Source organism: Manduca sexta, chromosome 16 (genome assembly GCF_014839805.1).
Source record: "Manduca sexta isolate Smith_Timp_Sample1 chromosome 16, JHU_Msex_v1.0, whole genome shotgun sequence".
NCBI classification, from domain to species: Eukaryota; Metazoa; Arthropoda; class Insecta; order Lepidoptera; family Sphingidae; genus Manduca; species Manduca sexta.
In genome coordinates this window covers 9,836,223-9,851,098 of record NC_051130.1, presented here as the reverse complement: position 1 = coordinate 9,851,098, position 14,876 = coordinate 9,836,223, and the positions used below count along the sequence as shown (strand labels likewise).

Sequence of the window (14,876 nt, the reverse complement as noted above, 5' to 3'; positions counted from 1 at the left end):
TGTAGACTCGAAAAATATATCACAAATCACATTTATTTCCCAAAATAACCAAATTGTTGGTCTCTTGGCGTCCTAAATACGTGTTACTTGTATATTGGCGTGTTCCACGGCTACTGTAATATTAAATGTACTCGATGACATAATTTGGGATTTATTTATGTCTGCTTTACTAGATATGTGTTAGGAATGGGATAGGTTGACGATATTTTAGTAGTTTTAGATAATCTTATTTAGATAGAGGAATTTAAGAAAGATTTAGCTGCTGAATTTGAGCTGAAGGGCTTTGGACCAGCGAAATACTGTTTAGGTATAGAAATAGAGAACAAAAATGGTGTTACTGTTATACATATGATGTAGCGTAAACTTTTTTCATAGTAAATAAACTATTCAGTTCATGAATTCTAAGTGCGTTATTACTCTGCAACATATCCCATTCCCAACAATATGTTCGAGGTTCTTATTCTATGGAATTTATAATGGATTATGTTTGTGTGTGTGCAAGAGAAGAAGTAATCTATCTGTTTCGGAATCCATTACTAGATTTCGTACAGCAAATTTCCTTTTGATATAAATACGTCATCAATAACATTTTTCGTTATGGTCGCCATAACACTGCATCCTTTCTTCACAACTTCCAACTGAAAGTAATTTTTATTAAATTTATTTAATTCAGGTAACGAAGAACCCATAACAAAATGTACACCTACAATACAATACTTATTAAAGAAAATCTATATAATTTTAACGAATTCCTAGAATTGCGTTAGCACGTCATCAGAATTGGATTGGTGTTTGATAGTGTGCAAACACAAGAGTCCGCGGAATCGCGTTATTTTGGACCCGCGTCTAGGCAATAATAAACATTTTCAGATTTTTTATTTTTTCAATATTTAATATTAACAACTACACAAAGGTAAATAGAATGAAACCCTCAAAACTCTTTCCAATTATTTCTTTTATTTTATAGAAGTACACGAAAATCACTATAGCACCAAACATTACATACAAAAATGTACAAAATTGTGCCTGTTTATTGATCACATCTAGGGAATTAAATTCATGTCATTAAATAATAAGTCACATTCAACATTCATAGCATTGTTTCGGTCAGAATCTCCGGCCGAAAACGAAAGCACATTCGGCTACTTTATTTATAAGTTGACCAGAAATTATTTTTCTTATTGAAGATTATGACAATTTTAAGCATTTCTGGCCTACAACATTATACCTATCATTCAAATTAAAAACATAAATTAATTCAAAAATAAATAATCTCAATCATCGTGATATACAAAATAATTGCACTATTTACAAAACATTTATTAATTAAAAACATACAAAATCAAATCTCATATCAGAACTTGTGATCTCGTAAAAAAATAATACACCAAACATTATTGATTATTCAAATAAAATTCCACTAAAAATACGTTAAGATTTCGGTCTTTCATGTATTTTTTATCGATTATACAGCTCTAATTTTCAAGACATTTTTTCTGCTATAATGATGCTTAATATACAGCCAGACACATAAGTAGCTGAACAAATGTAAAAATTTTAAATTGCCTTTTAAACTTATGAGTCCTAATCAACAATAGTTTTGTGTTCACTTCATTAATCTTGTTTATTTTAGACATAGAAATATTTATTTTTATTTTTGAATTTATTCAGCTACTTCTATGGCTGACTGTACATAATATTACATTGAATACACACAGCGAAAAAATAACTATTTAAAATATTTCTAACGATACAACATTTTTCGATGAACGTTCAATTTCAACAACGATTTATGCACTTTACCCTTATATGTTAAAGGTAGTTTTTACCTTGTAAAGCAAATAAAATAACGAGCTTCAAAATGGAATAAGGTTGGATTAAACCCCTTTGAAACGAAAAACCTGTTTATTTTGTAATGTCAATACGTAGTTGAGAAATACCATTTTTGAAAATTAATGTAACTAAGACTGAAAATATATAAATATTAAGGTTCAAAAAGTCGTTTCTTTACGTAGTTCACTATAAAAAGCGCCGATATTTTCATAATCATTAAATACTATTTTTATGTAAATCAGGATTTTGCAAAACGCACCACGTGAATAACTTTTTACTGCTCAGACTTGGGCAAACTTGAAATAAACTATACAATTCTTGCTCTAGGTGAATTTGGGCAGTTGCATATTAACCAACTTTAAAAAAGTTTAGTTTTTTATGTATGTCCAGTGAAAATTCTTAACATATCGCGCACACAACATTTAAAATACAACTAGCAACTTCAACAGATAACATGCGTTTTTTTATTCCACTAAGCACTGTGTTTATTTTTGTTACGGCGACTCTTTGTCTAGTTTCATGGTTTAAGCTACGCTCGTTACATCTATGAGAAAGGCTTATTGACTTAGGACGTTTTCAATGAATAATTCCTATCGCTGTTTCTAATCCATTGTAAAAATGCACCAATCAGAACAAAGGATTTTTTGACATGTTTGCAGATGATTTTGATTGGTTTATTGTCGGGATCGGATCGGTCATTAAAATTGAGATCGTTTATTGAAAAGGGCCGTAAGTGACATTGAGTTTACATATATTTCAAATCAGCATATTTTCTGTATTTTATGATAAAAGTTACAATTTTTTTTTTTTAAATATGTCTCTTAATTCGGTAAGCCTTTCACCCGTTGATACTATAAACGACATATAGCTATAAATTATTAATAGTTTTCATAAAATTTGCATACTGACAAAATGTAACCGTAACAAAAAATTAACGTCACCAATACGCATTCAGCTTAATTAATGAGCATGGGAATGAATACACATCGACTCTTGAAAGGCAATCATGTCTAAGCGACAAATAGACCACTTTCACCAGGAAGAACGGGCAAGAAACACTGGTGTTGGTCTTTTCAAAATCAGTTTAAGGTATAGACTACAGTGCACGATACAAAGAAAATCAAAACATTAAATCTTTACTCAAAAGTTTATTGTTTGTCGCTTAGACATATCACCTTGTAAGCGTCGATGTAAAACACTTTTGATAAGCACACAAAATTAGATACAATTTCGATTTGAATCTCTTTACTAATTGACTTGCCGTTAGCCTCGACTGGCTAGTGTAGGATCATCGGACGGGTTTGGCCAACGCATTACGGTCAGTGCAAAATGATTTATATCACTACTGATTATAGCATAATATAGATCGGATAGTGGTGTACGTTTCATGTGGCACTGTTCATACGATTTTCTACTCTAAATTATTTGTCTTAAGAGTAAATTTCACTATACTCTCGTCTGCACTGACTCCACCATTTTCAATAAACGATCCCAATCACTTTGTTTAATCTATCTCAAAAATGGACCAATCAGAACAAAGTATTTTTAACATGTTAACAAATGAGGTATTGATTGATTCATTCTCCGAATCAGATTGAAGATTGAGATTGACTATTGAAAACGGCTGTAAGGCGTCTGCCAGAACTATATTAAATAATTATATAATGAAATACGCGAATGTGTTGTATTATGTAAGCAACTAATCACAGATATAGCGATCTAGATAAATAAAAGTTATTTACGTTACACGAATTAATTCTGAAAATTATATTAAAATTATCGTCAAAATCCTGTTTGACTAATATTATGATGGTTTTCAAAATAATTAATTTTAAAATTTACGCGAAATGTAGGCAACATGATTCCCAGTGATAGTCAATCATACAACAATGTATAACATAATCAGTAAAAAAGGTATAAAAAAATAAAATATACAATGACGAATATTATCGCGATAACGCTTCTGATTACACTTAGACAACTGAGGAAAATTTATTAAAAACATTTATATGAAAAATTATATCGTATAATGATTCAATGATTGGCTTATTTTGGTTGTGATTGATTACGCGACATTTTCCGCTTCGTTTATCGGTAACAAGTATGCTACAAACTAATTGTAAGGTTCCGCCGCACGGTCGATAATCAGCAAACAGACGTAGGAGCTAGCAGCTCACTTATGTACATAATATATCATAGCTATGTAACTCGTCCATTCCATACGCCTATAAACGGAATAAATACTTGTGACTCAAATGGCAGTATCATTGTGAAGTAACACTCAACGAGTAATAAATTAACAAGTCTCACGCAACGTCTCGGCCCCCGCGCCGAGTTCGCCTAGCTAATACGAAAGCGCTGTACAATTTCTATCTACCAGCTTCACTTAATCAAACGTTATGTACAAGAGAAGCCCCGCTTGGCTTCTCGCTACAGCGCGCTAGAGACAGGCGAGCGGGTTGTGCGAGCACCAGCGCGGCCACAGCGGCGCCGCGCGCACGCCGCGCGCCAGCAGCCGCTGTCGCTGCGAGTCCAGCCGCACGTACACGTCCGCCGCCGCGCCCTCGCCGCGGTCCGCCCACAGCCGCTCCGCCAGCGCCGCGGCGCGCGGCCACACGCGCGCGTCCAGCCCGCCCGGCCCGAGCTGCTCCGTCCACTGGCACGCCGCGCCGCCCTCCACGCGCCACGCCTGCTGCTCCGGCAGCACCGCCGGCACCTCCTCCGTCCACGGCCGGTGCTCGTACACCTGCTGCCACGACCGGTACGGCCCGCAGTGCCCGTCCGAGCTGTCCCGCCACGAGCCGAACCCGCAGTCCAGGTACCACGCGTCCACGTGCGACAGCACCGACCGGAACCCGGCGTCCAGCACGGCACGCGACTCCGGCCATCGCGACGAGCCCCACACCTGGATGCCGAACTTTTTGGAGTCGAGCCTCTCGAGGTAGGGCGAGCGCGTGAGCCGCGAGGACCACAGCAGCGTGAGCTCAGGTGCGCGGCCGCCGTTGGCGCGCTCGAGCGCGTGCATCGCGCGCTGCGTGAACTCGAACCACAGCTCCATGGGGTCGGTGTCGTTGAAATGTTGCGACCAACACCGTTCCGACACCTCGTCGCCGCCGAGATGGAACAAGTCATCTACTCCGGTCAGTTCTATGATCTCAGCATACACACGTTCCAGCAGGGTGTACACATGTGGATTGCGCGGGTTGAGCTGCCCGCAGGGTGGTTCGCCGCAGTACGCGCTCCAGGGTTCCGCCTCGACACAGTGCGCGAGGTGTCCGAGACCGGCGGTGGGGCCCCAGGACCACGCGCGACCCACGTGCGCCGGTGCGTCCACCTCGATGAGCACGCGGATGCCGCGTAGACGCGCGTGGTGTACGATGCCGCGCACGTCGTCCGGCGTGTACACGGCGCCGGGTCCATACGCGCCGTGTTGTGCGAGCTGCGGAGCGCTGTTCAGCCGCAGCGGAAACGACTGCGAGTCGCTCACGTGCCAGTGGAAAGTGTTCAGCTTGCACGCGGCCATCGCATCAATCGTGCGTAGGATCTCTCCGACTGGGAAGAAGTTTCGCGCCGTATCGAGTAACAGCCCGCGGAACGAGAAGCGTGGCGCATCCACCACTGTCGCCGCCTCCAGGATTAGTAACGAGCCTGCATATGGGTCCAACCACACTAATTGTGAGAGGGTTTCGAAGCCGTGCCGCGCGCCGCAGAACGAATGCGCTGTGATGTCTACAGTGAGTGAGTTGCCCGTGGGACGCAGGTTGATCTTGTAGCTCTCGTCGGTGTCGAGGCGCATACGCACGTCACCGGAGCCGTTGACGGCGACGCGGACGAGTACGTCGCGCGGCGGCTCGATGTCAGCGCGCCGCACGTCACCGCCGGCGCTGCGCTCCAGGGTGCGCATGTCGGCCTGCATGAGGGAGAAGGCCTCGGTGAGCGCGTGCGACACGTCGCGCGAGGGCGTCGCCGTCACGTGCAGCGAGAAGCGGTCGGCGCGCACGGGCACGGCGGCGGTGGCGAGGCTCACGGGGCCCGTGGGCTGCGGCCACAGTTGCGTGGACGCGCACAGCATGTTGCACGTGGGCAGCGACTGCAGCGTCGCCGTCTCCGATGCCAGGTATCGCTCGCACCGGTCGTTATGACATATCCACGACCATTGCGGCTCCACCGAACTGCTGGTGAAACAACATTGCATAAATTCGTTAATCGTGTTCATTAAATTACATAGTAGGTTATTAAGTAAAAAATCTATGAGCGGAGTGAGCCATTACAAAAAATTACCGAGTATGCATAAGCGCACCATCGAGCAACTTGAAGAGTGAACTTACGAGTATAGCGAGTGTAGCGGTCGATGGTCCCGCTGGTCGAGCTGCTGGCGCCAGTAGAGCAGCGCGGCGGCGGTGCAGGCGGCGGCGGCCAGCACCACTAGCGCGCGCCGCAGCCGCCCCACGCGGCCCCATTGCGCCGACACGCCGCGTCCCAGCGCCTCGCGCCACACCTGCATCTTGCACGCTTACCGATGCACCTGCAAACAAACACGTTTTTGTAAACTATATGCTCTATACATTTAACATAATGTGTATACATTTTCAAAATGCAAATAGTCTCGTTTACATGGGATCTAACATAGTCAGTGATGTTGGCGGATAATTCCCTTGCGTACCCCTGAAAAGGGAAAAACATTATACATTTTCAGTGGGTAATTATTATTTTACGAATAGAAAAAACATCCACAGAAGTGTGTGCTAACTGCTAGTCGAACTATGATTTTACGGTAATCTAAGTGGTAAGTATGCTTAATGATTTCTTATGTTTACGCGAATGTTGGACATCAAAATTATACTACTTTTCGGATTTTATCGCAGTTTTAATATTTTAGTCTTCTCCCGACGCGGTTTCGAAGATTTTGCAGCCTTTGTGGTCACGGGGGGGGGGACGACGACGACGACTAAGGTGTTGGTCATCCGCAAAATCAAAGTTACAATATCTACCTACATTTTACAACTGTACAACTTTTTAAATTTTAGCTGTTGATGGTCCGATCTACGCAGAATGAGCTCAGTGGTATTGAAGTAACATTCGCGTGAACAAAAAAAAATTAGACCTTAAATTTGCCAAAGTAGCGTCGACGAGGGATATCAGGAGATTCTTTCTCGCCCGTAAGTAATTTAGATAACGCTCTTGTCGCCGACGCAACGAGATAACCTTACATTTATACACGTGTCTGGTTTTTGCCATCGCATAATAATAATATATAATATCATCCTTGTATTATATACTGACCCACTGCTGGGCACGGGCTTCCTCTACTACTGGAAGGGGATAAGGCCTTAGCTCACCATGCTGGCCTAGTGCGGATTATTAGACTTCACACACCATCCAAATTCCTATAGAGAACTTCTCAAGTATGCAAGTTTCACCACGATGTTTTGTTTCGCTGTTAAAGCAGGCGATAATTCAACTAATAGTAATACGGTCTTAGACGATTTGGCTGGGACATATACAATGTTAGTAAGGAATCATTATCTCTAAATATAAATTCCGGACAAGCAGATAAACAACGCAAATATATCAAGATTATTTTGGGTTCGAAGACCTTTGTCGTTGAAAAACATGATAAAAACTACACCTACGTTTATAACTTCATGCACTGCAATTAGCGCGGGATGAGCCGTCCGTGAAAAATGATTGCGGGTGCGGTCCCGTATTGATACAAAACGTTTTTTTAGTATAGAAACTTGCTTATATTTTTCTGTATAGACGACATATTCAGGATCTGGTGGAGTAAGGTCTAGGCTTTGGATTATAGAATTGTCGCTTGACATAATAATTCGACGGTTAAAAGGTTAATTGACTTAAGCGACATTTTTTTGCGACACAAAGTTATAAACATATTAAAATTCAGCACTTTTTTCATTACTTTTTTACGTAGTCAAATTTTTTTGAATGTTGCTCAAGTCACTTAGCCTTTCAACTATAGAATTATTAATTCATAAAAGATCGAATCCATTATTGGATCATTTCATCTGTCCAATAATTCCCGTCTCCCTTGGGTTCGTTGCGCGAGGCACCCACGATTCCTCGCGCAATGAGTTTATGGGCGGAGCTGATCACCATCAGGTGATCTAACTGCCGATAACGGCCATCGTATCAATTAGCAAGACCCTACCCTTTGCCGGCCACACATACATGAACGCCACACTCTACAGCGACTGTTATCACTGATATTACAATAAAAACAACACAGGAATGCTGCCGATTAAACCTTTTATGCTATAAAAATTACATCTTACTAGCACTTTAGTCTGTTAGCTTTTAATAGTGGCGAAGTGTGTGTTTTGTAAAAGGGAAACCATTTATTCTGTTAACTATTATTTAACTGTAGATATAATATTGTACGTGTCTATTCGACAAGCATAAGACAACAGGCCGGCATAATTGTATCGACTGACGAGGGGTAATCATCTCTCGTCAGTCGACATTGAACCCCACTCGACTTACCATCAGGTGCGTGGGGTCTTTGCCGTGCGCGTAAAAAAACATAGTTTTCAAATGTAAACCGATAGGTATTATGCCTTCACTCATAAAATACACAAATCGACGTACAATAATCGGCTAACCTCCCCCACCACAAACTACATTTGAAGTACTGACGTCATCAAAATTCGTTTCCGCGGAGACACGCCGGTGTCTATTCCTGTAGTGGTGTGAGTTAAAAGCCGCCCCAGACGCTAGACGTGACGGCTTTTAGGTCACTTCACTCCGCCGGTGCGCCGCAGTGTTACGGCTTAGTTTCGTTGCACTCACGTGTGACTCGATACGGCTTTTTGTCAGAATTTGATTATAGCGTTTTGTTAGGTTTTATTACTGATTGACGCTCAAAATAACCTGAGGAATGGCTGAGCGAGCCGACCGTCACGTGACCTTTAGAACGTCAATGTATTTCATGTCAAATTGATCGCATATTGGTCAAATATTCGTAAGTGCAACGCTGAGGTGCAACAACTGCCCGTAAACAGTAGCAGGCACTTAGATACAATATCGAATTGAAATGAATTTTACTAATATGTTGTCACGCCTGTTAGTCACATTGTCTATTTCCACCAAGCAGTAGTGTAGCGACAAGTATAAGAACTCTTGTGTACCGATCAGAAGAATATTGTAGCTAGTGACAATTGCAAAATTATCGTAAATTTCTCAGTACTATGCTATATATAGCGTACCACTGCGTAGTTAATATTCAATAAAAATATATGTTTTTATAAAAAATTCTGTGCTACGTTGCGTTGCTTATCAGAAACATATAGCGTGGCGCTTAAGACAGACGAGTGACCTGCTCGTCTTATAGTTGAATTTTCCAAAAAGGTACCTGATTATTAACGGTTGTAGCGATGATAAAATGTCGCTTATGTCACATACCTATATTTTTTTCAACTTAGACAATGTCTCGCACATTGTTTATATTCACAATATAACAAATATAAGTCACTTATATTAACACATTACACATAAAATAAAAATAACTGAACAAAATAAAAATGGTGGATTTTTAATTAGACACTTTTTGTATCACAGACTCTAGGAATACAGGACTGGTGATATATATACATCTACCTACGTATTAATAACAATTATTTCAGAAAAATTACAGTTCACATTTTGCGTTTTGTCGCAATGATAAAATATAGTGATTTGAAATAAATAGCGCGTCGTTTATCAGTCTATCGTCAAGTTTGACTGATTGTACGGTTCTTACTTTCGATTGGCTTGATAATCAATTTAGTCTTTAGTAATGATAAGAACGCTGATAATATTATCTATAAATCGTTATAATAAACAAATAATGAAGTATATCAATGTGACACTAATTTATATGTACCACAATCACAACATAATATTTAAGGGCGACGAGCGCAGTGCAGTATTTGGCGCGCGACCCTTATTTTACCAATGTGGGGTCGGCGCAATACGATTCAAATGTGAAGAAACGACGTACTATTTATAATTTTATTATTCTCACTAATGTACTATATGGCAAATTCTAAACTAAAACGGTTCAAACGCCAATAGACTTAAGCGACATTCTTTTCGAAAAATTCTAAGCAGGTTCATAAGACAGAGAAATACGCTAATTTAAAATATGTGTATAACTTAATATAGTAAAGTTGTTACTTCTACTACCTTGTTTATTGCTATGAACGACGTTTATTGTCTTAGTTAAAATTCTAAATTGTTCAAAGTCTGGAATCAAACGTCCCGCCTGTCACAATGGAATGCCCCATAGCAAAAAATGTCGCTTAAGTCCAACGGTGGTTATAGTCACTGCTTCAGTCTATAACCGCAATTTTCAATAAAGAATCCCAATCGCTTTTTTCGATCTATCTCAAAAATTTACCAATTAGGACATGGCTTTACTTGTCATGCTTACAATTTTTTCCTTGAATGACGAGACGAACTTGCCGTTCGCCTGATGGTAAGCGATACGACCGCCCATAAACAGCAGAAACACCACTCAACACCTTGAATTACAAAGTATTGTTCGGTATCCCACAACATTCGCCATCCTAAGGCATGAGATGTTTAATCTTATTATGTCTAGTATTTACACTGGCTACAATGTCCTTCTAACCGGAACACAACAGTGACTACACACTGCTGCTTTGCAGAAATAGACATTGCGGTGGTACCTACCCAGGCGGACTCTTTCTCATTAAAAGTATTTATTTTGATTGTTTAATTCTCGGAATCGAATTAATTGAGATTGGGATAGTTTATTGAAAACGGCCGCGAGGCTCATCCGTCCATATTAACTTTTGCCGCTCCGCAAGTTTTTAGGAAATAATTTATTAAGCAGAGGTAAGTTACGGATAAAGTTCACATGCTAACCTAAAAATAGTCCGTCTCGTGTCTTCGAACAAATTGAATAAAGCCCACAGCCGCACGGATCATTTACGAGTGTTTTATTCAGTGTGCGAAAGAATTGTACTACAATATGTGTACGCGTGGAATATTTTATATTGTTTTGGGACTGCAAATGTTTGGGGGAGGTATTTTGGATTAGATGTATTAAAACTCGAGAAACGTATAGAAACGTATAGTGAACAAGAAAATCGAATAATTAGTATTATATTAAGTAGACTACGCTGCTCGGAATTGCTGTCCCGGGCAGCATGAGCTGAGCCGCTTCCTTTTACCTGTATAATTATAAAATTTTACTGTGCTTTATAATAATAGCTGTAATAAACGGATTTTTATTTTTTTAGGCTGTAGAGTATACCTTTATACGACTTTTTTTTTAACAAATTCATTTGTGATTGCATTGGTGATGTTCTAACTAGTTGGCTAAAATACAATATAAGGGTTTTTGAGGAAGAAAAATCGGTTTACTTCGTTTTTCTTTTTCTACGAGTTCTTGCAAGCGGACCTCAGTAGCCTGAGTTCTATAATATATAGCTCCATTATAAATAAAAAAATATCTTTGTCATTTAGTTTTTGACATATGTAAACATCCGGCGAATTTCAGTTAGCAAACTTTAACTAATTACTTTTACCACCTCTAGCATCTTTAATGAACTAAAGATATTCCGAAAGAGCCAAGTTTTAAATAAACACGAACTTAAAAACGTTTGAACTTTTTAAAAGCTATGCTTGTCTTTTTTCAGTTAACTTGAAGATGGCGTTTTGGATGTTGTATTATTTATAAAATAGCAAATGAATAAGTGGTAATGGTCAACTAGTAATAAATGGTCATCACTACTCATAGCCACGATCCTTATATCCTCAGTATGTTGCAGACTCGTAACACATGGAAGAAGCTGGTTATATTTAGAATAATTTAGGTCCCGGGAATCTTTTAAATCCCTCCTAGTCGAGTTTCTGCTACGGCGGCTAAACTCAACGGTTACCAACCAGGTATATATGCACTATATATGCAGTATATATGCAGTATATATTCACTATAGGTGCACTCTCTGTTCCTTCACGCTCCTAGTTCAGTGAAACGGCAATCCGACATGACCGGAGAGAGATCAAGCGCAGGACCAACGGCTTTACGAACATTCCGAGGCGCGGGGGTATCACACCGCCAACTCTTGACACCGAGCTGCGACTGAGTATTTTTTAAGATAGAAAATACAGTCACGATTATTTTAGGTCCGACCTGGGATTCGAACCCCGGACCTCAGCTCAGACGTACTCGTACCACGTACGCATTACACCACCGAGGCAGTCAACGGACTGACGGGAATCCTACTTATACCAACACGCAACATCAACAACGTTACTTCATCTCTTCAACCTTAGCTCTAAAGCCTTCACTGATGAAGTAATTCAAAGGCCCCATATTATAAATGCATCCCTTCAGCAGGGTAAAGGTCCCCAATGCCTCCCACAAAATACAATCCATCATCATCATCAGCCCTGTATTCTAATATACCGTCCCACTGTTGGGCACGGGCCTCTTTTACTACTGAGAGGGATTAGGCCTTAGTCCACCTAGCTGGCCTAGTACGGATTGACTTCATACACCCTCAAAATTCCTACTTCTCAGGCATGCAGGTTGCCTCACGATGTTATCCTTCACCGTTAAAGCAAGCAATAATTCACAAAGAATACACATATTTTTTTTTAGAAAACTCAGAGGTGTTTGCCCTTTGGTTTTGAACCTGCGGACATTCGTCTCGGCAGTCCGTTCCACACCCAACTAGGCTATCGCCCCAAAATACAATACAGTTTTTGCTATTTAACCTCAAGTGCCCACTGGCTCGGGTAACTGATGAATCGTTTAATTGGGGTTTGCGTGCTTAATGTCGTGTGCATGAAAAATTACGCCATATTTGAATGATTTTCGCAATATTTATCAGTGATATATTACTTTAATAATTATACATTCTGATAGATTACTTCAACGATATATAACATATCGTTGATTTTGAAAGCCATTTTACAACGTTATTTGCAAGTCATCTAAATGGGTCTTGTTTTTTTTGTCTGCTTGTCTATTCCTTCGTTTGTTTGAATTAATTTCTGTAATAATTTTAACTGACTGCCAGACGTTTTATCAATAGAGGGACGCCTTCACACTGTAATCAAACCTCGAGACTTCGAACTAGGATTTGACAAATTTAATTACTGTAACAGGTTTGTAAAGGATAACTACGCGATACAAATTCTAAACTCAGTATGCATCATCACTCAGTTGTTACCCATATTATGTAAGTCCTTTGATTTGTAACAATAAATATTTTTTATGTGGGTGGATCATAAACTTATTTGTACATACTTAGTGGATTGTGTATGTGTAATTTAATTTTAAATACAACCAGCAAAAATAAAACCGTCTTTTATAAAAACGAATAGAATAATTTATACTAATATACAAAGCAGAATAATTTGTTTGAACGCGCTTATTTCCGGCACTACTAAAATGACTTTGAATTTTTAACTAATAGGAAGCTACATTACTCCTGAGTGCTGTAGGTTATCCCGCGAAAATATTTATTACGGAAAAAACATTCCACGCGGGCAGAGCCGCAGTTCAAAGCTAGTTATTAATATAATTAACACTATTGAATATTAAGTTCAGCAGTACTTGAAGGTATTATTGATTATGCCTTGCAATTTTCATACAAATTACAAGTAAAATACATGCATGTATTAAAATTAAATGCATCCACCAAATACCTGAGGCCAAGACCCTCCATTTATAATGTTCTCAACGAGGGTAGAGGTCTATAATTATGCAACACTTTGTGCCAGTTAATTAAACTCTCGTGTGATGTCGAAGAAACCATGTTTTAAGTATGACGCTGCAATTTCCTCGACCTCAGTTTAGAAGTCTATACTTGTATGGGAACTAATCGATGTACATTTTGAAATCATGTGTTCAGGGGTTCAGAATGTTGGGCTTCGAGTCGCCCTTGCAGAGTAAGTGTGGAAAGTAAACCAGGTTTTCCGTTGAATAGGAACTTATATTTTAATAGAGTTAACAAGTTAGACAACCGTATTATACTAGCACACATTGCTTAGTAACAGTACATTGTTATTTCATTCCAAATACAATAATTCAAAAAGATACATAATATTACGCGGCCAGTTTACATTACATTATAAAAGAGGATTTGTATTTGTCTATGCAAACCTCAACACAGAACGTTTCTAAACTATAAATAATATTATGTATAGCTTTTATAGAGTATAATAATACTAGTTATCATTGTCACGTATAATTGTAAAATATAGGTATATATTGTAACATTGACTTTTCGGATGATGAATACCTTAGTCCGCCCCGTGGCCACGAAGGCTGCAAAGTCTTCGAAACGTTGGGAGAAAATTATAAGATAAAATCCGCGAAATAGTTTTATTTTTATGTTTATTGTCATGCATCTTCTACCGCCTCGTACTAAATAAAATTAAAACTTTCTAATTGGCAGATGATAACAGTCTAGGCCCGTACCTGCTAAGATATACAATTTGACATGCGGGTTCTTCATGCAACTAAGCACTGACTAATTTAAGTAAGTAAGGCTTATAACTCTATACACCTAACGTACCGTAATTTGTAAATATCAGAATCTGAGAATGATATAATATGTCGTTATTCGATTCTAATCTAATAATTAATGTAAATATAAACGAAACAGTAAATATGTTTATGTAACAGGAAGTATGTTTATGTTAAGAACGTGCTAAATAATAATACTCGACCAAATTGAAATAAAAACTATATGTACAATCAAAATACAGCATTGACAGAGACGAAGGAGCATATCAAACATTTTCAATTGATGTAAGTGGTTTCCTAGTTCTGATACCTGCATTTTTGATCACCAACTTCAGCCGACGGCGGCCGCAAACTTCACAAACTTCTATTTCTACACAATCTACTTTAAACCTTCGTCTGTGTTATTAGAGTTGGAAATGTATGAATTTGACTAATTAAATTGTGGTCATAATAGAAAACATTATGTAATAAAATAGCCTATAACCTTCCCAGGGTCTTAAACTATGTCCATACCAAATTTCATAAAAATCCTTTCAGT

At 39.3% G+C, this 14,876-nt stretch overlaps 1 protein-coding gene across 4 annotated transcripts in view; it reads right to left on the bottom strand.

Moving 5' to 3' along the window:
• Window positions 1-937: 937 nt before the first annotated feature.
• LOC115454885 (probable beta-hexosaminidase fdl) overlaps window positions 938-14,876 on the bottom strand; it is a 122,122-nt gene continuing 108,183 nt past the window's right edge. Inside the window, exons 1-3 of one of the 4 annotated variants that reach the window (XM_037439112.1) lie at window positions 9,203-9,596; window positions 6,162-6,358; window positions 938-6,008 (exon numbers count right to left, since the gene is read on the bottom strand). In XM_037439112.1, the coding sequence (XP_037295009.1) occupies window positions 4,274-6,008; window positions 6,162-6,337 (1,911 nt within the window). In that variant the 5' untranslated portion in view covers window positions 6,338-6,358; window positions 9,203-9,596 and the 3' untranslated portion in view covers window positions 938-4,273. Of the gene's footprint in view, window positions 6,009-6,161; window positions 6,359-9,202; window positions 9,597-14,876 lie in introns of those variants that run through there. The other 3 variants (XM_037439111.1, XM_037439110.1, XM_037439113.1) reach the window with 3 other exon arrangements.